Consider the following 11684-nt stretch of genomic DNA (forward strand, 5'->3'; position numbering starts at 1 on the left):
GGAGGGTAACAAGGGAAAGTGCTCAGTGCAGATCAGTGAGTAAGCACAAGCCCGCCCGTGCTTACCTCACTCCTGGGGACTAAGCACAAGCCTCCCCGTGCTTACCTCGCTCCCGGGGACTAAGCACAAGCCCATCCGTGCTTACCTAGCTCTCGGAGACCCGGTCCCTCTCGGGAGGGTAACAAGAGAAAGTGTTCAGTGCAGATCAGTGAGTAAGCACAAGCCCGCCTTGTTTCAGTACCTATGCTGGACCAGTAGGAGATGGCAAGCAGGGCACCTCATTCCAAAAGGAGTTCCCATCCCCAGAAGCCATTGAGCCATGGCTGCTTGTCCCAGGAGCAGTACCTATTACCCATAATGACAGTTGGTGGTAGGGCTCCTGGTACCAGAGGCGTTTTAGTTGTTTCAAAATGTGTCTAGTCCTAAGAAAAGTATCTTCCACCCCAAAAGGCAGCTGTTGCTAGGTCACCTGGTTCCCCAAAAAGTTTTTCACTCTAAAAGGTGGTTGCATATAGGGTGCCTTATCTTAGAAGAAATGCTTGCCATCCCTATTGGGAGCTGATAGCAGGGCACCTGGTCCCAGTTCCTGTCTAGTCCAAGGGCAACTAGGGGCAGCATGTCTGATCCCAGATGAGTTCTGCTGGCAGAAAGGGCGTCTAGGGCAGGGCATCTGGACTCAGAAAAAGGTCCTGCTATTTCAAAAGGTGACTTGGAGTCAGTCGCCTAATTACAGAAGGATTTGCTGCTTGCCCCAAAAGCAGCTAAGCTCAGGGCTTTTTTTTCCCCCTGGTCCCAGGAAAAGTTCCAGCTGTTCCTAAAGGAAATAGCTGTAGGACCTCTGTTCCCAGAAGTAGTTTGTCCTAAGAGATGGTTTGGTGTAGGGTGCCTGATCCCATAACAAGTTCTTGTCTCTGAAGGCAGCTGGGTGTAGGCCCTCTGTTCCTAGAAAAAGTTTGGTCCCAAAAGGTGGCTTGGTGTAGGGTGCCTGGTGCCAGAAAATATTTCTGCTGGCCCAAAATGTGTTTGGAAGTAGGGCACCTTGCCCAAGAACCAGTCCAGAATGTGGGTGGGGGTGGGTGATGGTCATTCCTCTGTTCACTGGTTGGGCATGGGATAGAAGGGGAAAAAGAAGTATATTGCATGTTTCTAGTTGCCAGCTACCAGTGTTCAGTGACTGTGCTGTCCTCATCAAGGGGAGCCATTTCCTGGTTCCTACTCGGATTGGAACAGCACTTGCAAATATTCAAAATGTCCATGCTGTCAGTCAACAGCTCCATTTAGCTCCTTATTTGTGGTTTTCATTCAGTTTCTTTTACTAGTTAATATTTATTCCATTTCTTTACTTGCCCTTTGAAGCTCAGGGTTACAAAATTACTCTTTTTATGTGTTTCCATTAATTTCGTTTTTCATTCTTGTTTTGGGTGTGTGTATTTTTCTGCTTATCCCACCATCTTGCTCCATAATTGTTCTTTAATTTTACTTACCTCTGTACATCTAAGAGTTCTGGTAGCATAGTAGTTAAAGCATTCGGTTGCTAACAAAAGGGTCAGAAGTTAAACTCATTAGTCTCTCTGAGGGAAAAAGATGAGGCAGCCTGCTTCTGTAGAGATTTATAGTCTTGGATATCTTATGGGTTCAGTTCTGCTCAGAAACATAGGGTCATTATGATTCAGAATTGACTCAGTGGCCATGGGTTTGGTTCTTTGTTTTTATCTACGTCTGTCTATCTATTGATTGATTAATTTTGGTTTCTGTATATACAGAGTCATTTTTTACAGGTCAGAATTGTAGAAATAATGAGGAGGTGACACTTATCCGCAAAGCTGATTTGGAGAACCACAATAAAGATGGTGGCTTCTGGACAGTGATTGATGGGAAAGTGTATGACATCAAAGATTTTCAGACACAATCTTTAACAGGAAATAGCATTCTTGGTAAGGCCGCTTTTTTTTTACTTTACCATTAAAAGTTTCAGTATGTGTTATTTTAGAGAGTATTTGGTTTATAAATGATGTCTTTAGTATTGCACAGCTGCCACACATTTTAATGTAGATTTTGGTGTCTGTCTTGGCAACTAATTCAGACACATTCAAAGAGTTTCTTGTTGTTCTGCATTTTTGTTGAAACATGTAGTTCTGACTTTCCCCAGGGAGCCCTGGGAGGAGGTGGGAGACTGTTACACTTAGATGTCTCTCACTTTTGTATAAACCAGCCATTTCTTCTTTAGATGTTTAGGCCAGTTGTGTTGAAGTCATATTGCTATGTAATTACTACTTTCATCCTTTTTGTTTCAGCTCAATTTGTAGGGGAAGACCCAGTGGTTGCTCTGGAAGCTGCTCTGCAGTTTGAAGATACGCAGGAATCTATGCATGCGTTTTGTGTGGGCCAGTACTTGGAGGTGAGGCTGTGTGCCAAGGGTGCCATGGGGAATGGCAGAGAGGGCGTCTGTGTGTGTGGGTTGTATGACGTAAAGTGTAAAACTAAAGTATGGGTAGAAAAGTGGGCCTGTGGGGGCCATTAAGTATAATCGTAAGACACTGTAGAAGTTTTCCAATAATGAATTTATAATTACTTGTGTTGAGATTTATGATGTGCCAGTCTTAAAAAGTTTTTGTAAAATTATTTGTAAGTAATAGAGTTTCTGTTCTATATAAAGAAGGTTAACCAGTTTTATTGTAAGTTTATGTAAAATTTAGAATGGTTTACTGTCTTAGACAAATAATGTGTATATTTTTAATGAACTATGTAGGTAAAATTCTTTAGAATAGAAATATGTCCTTAATACATATTCGTGAGCACTGGAATTTTATGTTGGGATTGGCTTTTTGATTATATTTATGGAGATGGTAGAATTCATTGAACATCACAGTAGCAGGACTTAGAACATTTTATGATGGAAAAAATTACATTGTTAATTGTTTAATGTGACTGGAGAAATTTAAGGTCATTTTTATTGGACTCTTGCTTTTTTTTTATGTAACAAGTGTCCTTTATGTTAGAATATATTTACTCTGCATGTATGGTAGTGGTTCAGTAACTTAGTAACTGGCAGTACTTGATATCATATTTTTTTTCTCACTGAGTTCATTATATATGTAAAAATTAAATGTATTTTTTGAAGCACTGTATACAATCACTTTGGGAACTTCTCTTCGGTTCTCTAAGAAAGTTTGTAACCAAGTCTTTTATCTGTGCTTTGGTTTGTCCACCAGCAGAATTGTGTATCTACTTTCTGCTTTTTAGGGTGTGTATGTATGTTTTATATGGTCTCTGTTGTTCTAGCATGGCTGCATAAGCTTATTACAGATGAGGCACCCAGATCACTCAGTTCTCTTCATCATATCAGTAAATCTTGTTTAAGGATTTAAGATAGTACAGTAGTTTTATGTTTGTAATTAACTTTGTTTTCTCAGACTGATGATAAAATTTATTTTTTCCAAGCCTGACCAAGAAATCATTACCATACCAGACCTGGGAAGTTTCTCTTCACCTCTCATAGACACAGAGAGAAATTTGGGCCTTCTTCTTGGATTACATGCTTCCTATTTAGCAATGAGCACACCGCTGTCTCCTGTGGAGGTTGAATGTGCCAGTAAGAGAAATTTTATTTTTTTGTAAACTCATTAGCTTATTATTATTATTATTATTATTATTATTATTATTTTGGTTGAGCCATAAGTGCCAGTAAGTGTGGGGGAGAAAGAAGAATCCAGCAGTTCTTGATGAGGAGAAATAGGAATAGTCAGACTATTGACAACATGAAATATCTTTGGGTAGCTTTCCATACTGTCATGATCTGTCACGACAGAGGAAGCTTCCTGGCATGTGGACATATATACTATGAACTCTGCTCTGGCTCACTTACGGGGTTTAACAGAGTCCCCTCATTTCACTGCATTTCTAGACATTGCATACAATGTGGTTTGTCTGTTCTTATTGTGAGAAGCATTTTGTTTGACTTTGTGATGGATGTTGTAGGGATGGCACCTTTGTAACCTCTTGAAGTAACATTAAGTTTCTCCACAACCCAGAAAATGAGTTTGAATTTTCCTTTATGTTTTGTGTATTTCTCCATCTTGACCTCCATTCATCCTGCAGACACCTGCGGAGTAATTCTTATGTGCAGGTCCCCAGGGTAGGCATTCAGGGTACACAAATCAGTGAGGCCTACTTCCGTCTTACGGGGATTCCCTATGGGGGTAATCCAGACAGTGTAGGCAGATGCCAAAGAGGCAAGGAGGCCACATCTTCTGATCTCTTCTAACCCTACAAGAAGAAGACAGAATCATCATCAGTAGCCCAAGGCATATTCCTGCAAGGCCAAACATGTTGCCTCCCTCCAGCCCTTTTACTAGCCATTCCTCCCACAGCACCCACCACCTCTCTCCTGGGTTCGATAATTGACTGTAGTGGCCCCACAGAACTGACAGATTATGGGGTTTATTAGGGAAGCACCAGACTACTATTCAAGTTCAGAAATGCACTTAGTCTCACTCAGCAGCTGGCTGTCTCAGTAGCACATCGCTCTCTCAGTAGTGCACATTTCTCCAGTCTCTCTCTTCAGCAGTGCATGTCTCTTATGTCTCTCAGCAGTGTGTTTCTCTCATGTCTCTCAGGAGTGCGTTACTCTTAGCAGCATATCTTTCTCAGCCAGCAGTCAGACTCCTCCTGCCTCTAGGAAGGCTCCTTTTGAGCCTGGCAGAATGACCACTAACCAATCCCAACATCAGAATTCTGTACATCTAAGAGAGAGAGAACTTCCCAGAATATTACTTCAGCCACTCTGAACAGAAATACCTCAGGTGGATAACTTTAACATTCAGAAAGCTACTCAGTTGCTCATGGCACATTCCACTATGGAGTTTACAAAGACTTATGGCTAGAAAAGCTGTATCAGGTAATTTACTACATTGTAGCAGATAGTGGTGCAGTGTGATAAAAGCTCATCCAGAGATAATTCTAAGACTTGAAATGAAATTGGGGTACCAGAAAAGTGAATGTGGGAGTATGTGGGAAGAAGCATGGAGTGTGAGGGGTATTGTTGAGAAAAATAGGTGTTTGTGTATGTGTGTGTGTATATATGTGTGTGTGTGTGCGCATAATTTTTTTTTTCAATTTTGCTTTAGGTGCAGGTTTACAGAGCAAAGTTTGTTTTACATTCAACATTTCATGTACATTTAGTTTCAGTCTCCAAACCATCCCCAACCCTAACCCAGTCTCCTCCCCTCCCTGCCCAGTAACACCCAGCCCCTGACCCTCATAGTTATGCACCCCAGTGTATCCTGCATTTCCTCTGTGTGAATATTGCCCCTTTGGTGCTCTGCAGTCAGTTGCTTTAAGCAATGCATCTCCATAGAGTATGTGCATGCATCACCCTGGGTTGAGTGGTCTGTGTGTACATCTTGTTTACTGTTGGGCTGAGACCCAGTCCCTGGGAATGAGTTTTATTCCTGGCCTAAAATGTATCCCAGGCCTGTAGTGTTGGGGGTCTTACCAGGCTCTATCCGACCAGTAATTCTGGTCATTACTGAGTTTTTGCATTTTATTCCACATTTTTCTTCCCACTCTATCCAGAGTCTTTAGTTTTGATCCTTTGCTGAGTGGTTGGCATTGGTAGCCAGGCACCATCTAGTTCTTTTGATCTCGAGGTCCATCAAGTCCTAGGGCTATCTGCTTTCAAATGTGCTTGGTTTTTTTGCAGTTTTCTTTGTGTCTGATGATAGGAGACCATTAGGTGCATCTTACATGGCAGCTTAAAAGCTGTTAAGACCCCACTCGCTACTCACCAACGTAGGTTGAGTAACAAGATTTTTATGTATTTTGTTACGCCAATTAAGTCTGGTGTCCCCCAGTTCTGTGATCCTGAGTCGGTAGATCTGTTGTATCTCTCTCCTACAGTGTCTGGGTGTCTATGAGGGATTACTCTATGTCTGTCTTCTTTTGTTTCTGTGAAGATTGTGGGTATTTTGTATCACTAGTATCTGTGCAAGATTAGCTTTAGCTGGATCTGTTCTTGGTCTAGAGTATACTCCTGTTCAATGACCCCCATCTGATCTTCTCAGATGTTTATGTGTTTATCTGTAGCCTGGTGTTTGGTGCTAATGGTAATGCAATATTGTGGATATACTAGTATATTTAGTTTCATTTCCCAGTTACCATCCCCAACCCTAACCCACTCTCCTCCTCTCTTTGCCCAGTAACCCCCTCCCCATGCCCCTCATAGTTATGCATTCTTGTGTTTCCTGCATTTCCTCTATGCCAGTGTTGCCCCTCTTAAAACATGAGGATTTAGGTATGAAGTTAGGTTTCAAATAACACATAGGTATTTTGAGCTGCTTGTATATGGTGCAACTGGTGGTGTTAGATGAAGAGTTTAATGGGTGAAGATGGCCAGATGCTGAAAGTGTGTGCTGGGTACTGTGCCGGCAGATTCTTTTAGGGGTGTTAGAGCTGCCCTTGTTCTCAAATACATGGGGAAGACTTAATTCATTTAGCTGAGCAAGTTGAGGAGGCAGAAGGCAGTGTTGAGGAGAAAGTCTGTGAAAAGGGCCTTGGGCACCCATTGAATGGTGGCCTGATCTTCCATAGGTATCGGGAATGTCTTCCTGTAGAAGCCAGTGGATGAGCTGTATCTGACCAATAAGCAGGAACTCCATGTTGTTGTTGTTATATGCCGTTGAGTTTGACCTGACTCATAGTGACCCCTCCTTGGGTTTCCAAGGTGATAACACTATGGAAGTAGATTGTCCAACTTTTCTTCCAAGGAGTGGCTTGTGGAGCAGTCAAGAACCCATAAGAGCTCCATAGGTGTTCTAAATAGATCCAGAAGAGGCTATGATCGGATTTATGTTTTATAAAAATTATTGTGGCAATTTATAAAGTACAAATTGAAATTTTTAGGGGGAATAATAACACTTGAGGGCATCCCACATTTGATTACTTGGGTTTTACAAGAGTATTTTTGATAACACAGTCATTAAGAAAATTCTGATGTTGAAGACACTGATGTCTTGGTTTTAGATGAATTTTCCAGTAGTTTTCACAGGTAGTTATAATCAGCATTACCATTTGAGCTGATGGGGTGGCATTTATTTATTTATTTATTTTTTGGTCTGGCCTTGCCTATCCTTTGTTGTATACAACACATGAATCATCTTCAACATTCATTGGTTCACTGTATTTCTAATGAACTATCCCTTATTAAAAATTGCATGCTGTGTATATTAAAGGGTGCTTGACGGCACATAACAACAGCAACTGGTGGTGCTCTGGTTAAGGCATTGGGCTGCTAACTAAAAGATTGGCAATTTGAACCCACCAGCTGCTCCATGGGAGAAAGATGACACAGTTTGCTTTGGTAAAGATTTACAGCCTTGGAAACCCTATGGGCATCACTACATGTTGGAATTGACTCGGTGTTAGTGGGTTTTTTGCTTTGGTGTGTTATTGCCAAAGGCATAGGGAGGCGCTATCTTCTGACCTCCTGTAACCCCATAAGAGGAAGACAGAATCACCATCAGTAGCCCAAGGCCTATTCCTGCGATTCCAGACATGCTGCCTCCCTCCAGCCATTTCACCAATCCTGACACCAACCATTCCTCCTACAGGACCCACCACCTCCCTGCTGGGTGTGATAATTCACTGAGGTAACCACACAGAACACACAGATAATGGTGTTTATTAGGGAAGCAACAGACTACAATTCAAGTTCAGGAACATACTCAGTTTCTCTCAGCCAACAGTCTCTTTCCCAGCAATATGTGTCTCTCAGTGTCTCTCTCAGCAGCACATGTCTCTCGTGTCTTTCAACTGGCAGTGAGAGATTCCTTCTGCCTCTCGGAGGGCTCTTTTTGAGCCTGGCAGAGTAGCCAAACTAACCAATCCCAACATCAGAATTCTGTACATCTGAGAGAGAGCTAACTTCCCAGAAAATTATTTTGTGCTGCTCTCAGCAGAAATAAGCCAGGTAGATAACTTTAACAGTCAGGAACTACTCAGTTGCTCATGGCAAATTCCACCATGGATTTTGTTGTTGTTATGTGCCGTTGAGTCGGACCCAATTCATAGCGACCCCTACTTGGGTTTCTGAGTCAGTATCACTATGGAAGTAGATTGTCCCATCTTCCTTCTGAGGAGTGACTGGTGGGTTTGAACCACCAGCCTTCTGGTTAACAGTCATGTGTCTTAGGCACTACACTACCAGAGCTCCCAACAAAGACTTATGGCTAGAAAAGCCCTACTATGTAATTTAATATACCTCAATTATATATGTTGTTGTTGCTGTTACTTGCCATTGAGTTGGACCCGACTCATAGTGACCCCTCTTTGGGTTTCTGAGGCAGGATCACTATGGAAGTAGATTGCCCAACCTTCCTTCCGAGGAGTGGCTGGTGGGTTTCAACCGCCAGCCTTCTGGTTAGCAGTCAAGTGCCTTAGCACTACGCTACCACAGCTCCTGCAGTTATATATTCTCTTATTCTACTTTACAAATGCTATGGGTATATGCAGTCTGTTCTTAGGAGGATCTTTTTCTTTTATAACCCCTTCACATATATCATTCCCCTGTTGGATGTTGTTGTGGTTACCTAGTGCCGCTCTGACAAGAAAATACCACAAATGGGATGGCCTTAACCAAACAGGAGTTTATTCTTACAATGTGGAGGCTTTAAGTCCAAGTTCAAAGTGCCAGGCTTTAGGGGCTGGGTGAAAATTCCTCAACCTTGGGGTCCAGCTCTGCCTTCTGCTCCTGGCCCACTGTAGCTAGAGGCATTTCTTCACTGAGACAGTTTCAGGCTGCTGAGTCTGAGAAGCCCCAAGGTTGACAAGTAAAAAGGCACAGTCCCGATGTTACCAAATCACATGGCAGGCAATGGGACATCCATTATATGTCCCAAGGTCAGCAGAGCATAGCAGGCTGCTGAGCAATGACACGGCTACATGCAGGGTCCATAGGCTAGAGACCATTCCCAAGGCTTCTCCTTAAATACAGGAAGCAGACCACATCCCAAGGGCAGCTCTCAGCTGCTTGTGGTAGATTCCACCATGGAGCTGATTGCCCATCTCATCATGGGGACTAACTACCACCAACTGCCTAGCCAAGTTGACACACAAACATAACTACCACAGATGCTCTGAATTTTTGTTTCATTCTGTATATCAGCTTAATTGTTGGTACCACAGGGGATCTTTTCTTGACTCCCAGAAGAGTTCAAGTCTTTCTGCTGCACATACTTTTACCACTCTAATACTTTGTTGCATATAGTTATTTCATTTGAGATTTAATGATTAATTCTGTAAGTGATACGTTGATGCTGGTCTCCCTGTTAGATTATTGAGTCACCATCCTCACATGGTGTCTGTGGAACCAGAATGCCCCATGCATTCTATCTCGTAAATGTTGGACTGAAAGTACAATAAAACCTGTGAAAGCTTGTGTAAGGCAGAAACCTATCAAGGGAAGGGAAACTCAAGTATTTTCCACTAATACAGAGTGATAGAAAAGTCGTAAGCCACCCTCTGTCAAAGATGGCAAACTTGTAAGACCTGGGAAAACAAGGTAGTCACCTTTAGTTCCAGCTCTCATAGATTTCACTGTATTATACTGAGACCTGATACCATGCTTAAGGCATTTTTAAATAACCAGAAATTGTTAACCTGGCTTCACATAGATAACAGGAATTATAGGTCAGTCTGTGTAAATATGTTAAATACAACTTTCATATAATAAATGATGCTATGTTTTACCTCTTAAGTATTTGTTTCCCTGCCTTTGTATTTGTTCAGCATTTTTTCCTTAGTATTTACATGTGAGTGGTGTACTCAGCTTCTCTCTTCTGTGTGCTCACTGTTGTCCAGAGTGGCTCCAGTCATCCGTCTTCTCTGGAGGCCTGCAGACCAGCCAGATCCACTACAGTTACAATGAGGAGAAGGATGAAGATCACTGCAGCTCTCCTGGTAGCATGTCTGCCAATAAATCTCGACTCTGTGTGCACAGATGGGCCCTAGGTGACCATTCCCAGGCCTTCCTGCAGGCCATCGCTGATAACAACATGCAAGACCACACTGTCAAGGTGAACTTGCGTCTGAGAATCGGTCACAAAAAGACTTGAACCTCTCACATCACCCATTACTGAGTCCTTCTACTGAGTGTCTCTGTTTATCTTAAGACTTGACAGCATACTTTCCTGGTCTTTTAGTATTAACTTAGTCCAGACTTGCTTTCAAATACCACTTAGAGGGATGATTTTGAGGTGAGAAGCTGGTTTGACTCAATGTGCAGGCAATATTTTAGAAACATTGCTGATTACAAGTACATCAGAAGCTGTGACACATTCAAGCTTTGCGTGAACCTGTGAGGATGGCTCTGAAAAGACTTATTGCCACTTCTGTTGCAGGACTTTCTGTGTCAAATAGAACGGTATTGTAAGCAATGCCACTTGACTACACCAATCACATTTCCTCCTGAGCATCCCGTGGAAGAGGTCGGCCGCTTGCTGCTATGTTGCCTCTTAAAGCATGAGGATTTAGGTATGAAGTTAGGTTTCACTGTTATTTTAGCTGTACTGTAGGTTGCTCACTCACATATGATACACATTAATCCCTTCTCTACCTCTTTTTTTTAAATGTTTTTTACGTACAGGTTATGTGGCACTGTCTTCAGTACACACAGGTATTGAGCAAATAAAACATAGAGTACTACCTAAATCAGTGGTGGATGTTTGTAGAGTTGTCTACCAAGCAAAATGCTCACTAATTAAGGTAAATAGATTTTAATTCTCTTTCTTCCATGCCTTGCAGCCCTTTAAAAGTATTTATTAAGTTGTCTTTTCTTACTAACTTTGCAGACACACCAAGAACAGGGCCGTTCATACAAGGAGGTCTGTGCTCCTGTCATTGAACGTTTGAGATTCCTGTTTAATGAATTGAGACCTGCAGTTTGTAATGACCTTTCCATAATGTCTAAGTTTAAGCTGTTAAGTTCTTCCCCTCGTTGGAGGAGGATAGCTCAAAAGATAATTCGAGAACGAAGGAAAAAAAAAGGTAAGGACATAAAGATAGGGAAATACTTTCAGAGTGTGTACTTTTCCATTTGTAGTTGAGTCTCTGTTTTCAGAGTGAAGCCATTCACTGCTGTCTATAGCATGGCATTTCCCAAAACTGCCATAATATTTGTTATGTGTATTTATAATTAAATAAAGAAATACTGCTAATTTTCCCAAGATATTAGATAATGATTAATCTTTGGAATAGAATGCATTATCATCTAATAACTAGTAAATACCGAAAAAGGTAAATATTATATAAACTTCACTAAATTGATGGAGTATAGAAAATATTTTTATCAGTTTTCTTGATAATAAAGATATATGCAAAAGTTTATTTTAAAATTCTTGTAATGGTGTTTCTTTGGCAGTACTGAGTATTCTGGTAGTGTGGGAAATTGTTACAAAAGGGAACTTGAAGAGTTCCTGATAATTTTTAAGGAAAAAACTTAGAAAGATGGAAAAAGACTTTTTGCATTAATCATCTGACATTTGAATAAAATAGTTTAGAACTTGGTCACTTGGGGCTATAAACTAGTCTTCAGAATTTTTTTTATTTTTTTAATTAGGATTTGGGTGAAGATTTACAGAGTAAATTCACTTTTCATACAGCAGTTCACATATACTTTGTCTCATGTCATT

At 41.4% G+C, this 11684-nt stretch overlaps 1 protein-coding gene across 1 annotated transcript in view; it reads left to right on the top strand.

The window, feature by feature from the left end:
* Window positions 1-11684, top strand: part of HERC2 (HECT and RLD domain containing E3 ubiquitin protein ligase 2) — a 554454-nt gene that overhangs the window by 251709 nt on the left and 291061 nt on the right. Inside the window, exons 21-27 of the mRNA XM_007945978.1 lie at window positions 1764-1934; window positions 2295-2398; window positions 3442-3592; window positions 9856-10070; window positions 10395-10527; window positions 10640-10758; window positions 10845-11040. Coding sequence (XP_007944169.1) covers window positions 1764-1934; window positions 2295-2398; window positions 3442-3592; window positions 9856-10070; window positions 10395-10527; window positions 10640-10758; window positions 10845-11040 — 1089 coding nt within the window. The remainder of the gene's footprint in view (window positions 1-1763; window positions 1935-2294; window positions 2399-3441; window positions 3593-9855; window positions 10071-10394; window positions 10528-10639; window positions 10759-10844; window positions 11041-11684) is intronic.

This window comes from Orycteropus afer, unplaced genomic scaffold (genome assembly GCF_000298275.1).
Source record: "Orycteropus afer afer isolate SDZICR_OR568_19922 unplaced genomic scaffold, OryAfe1.0 scaffold00146, whole genome shotgun sequence".
Classification (NCBI taxonomy): domain Eukaryota; kingdom Metazoa; phylum Chordata; class Mammalia; order Tubulidentata; family Orycteropodidae; genus Orycteropus; species Orycteropus afer.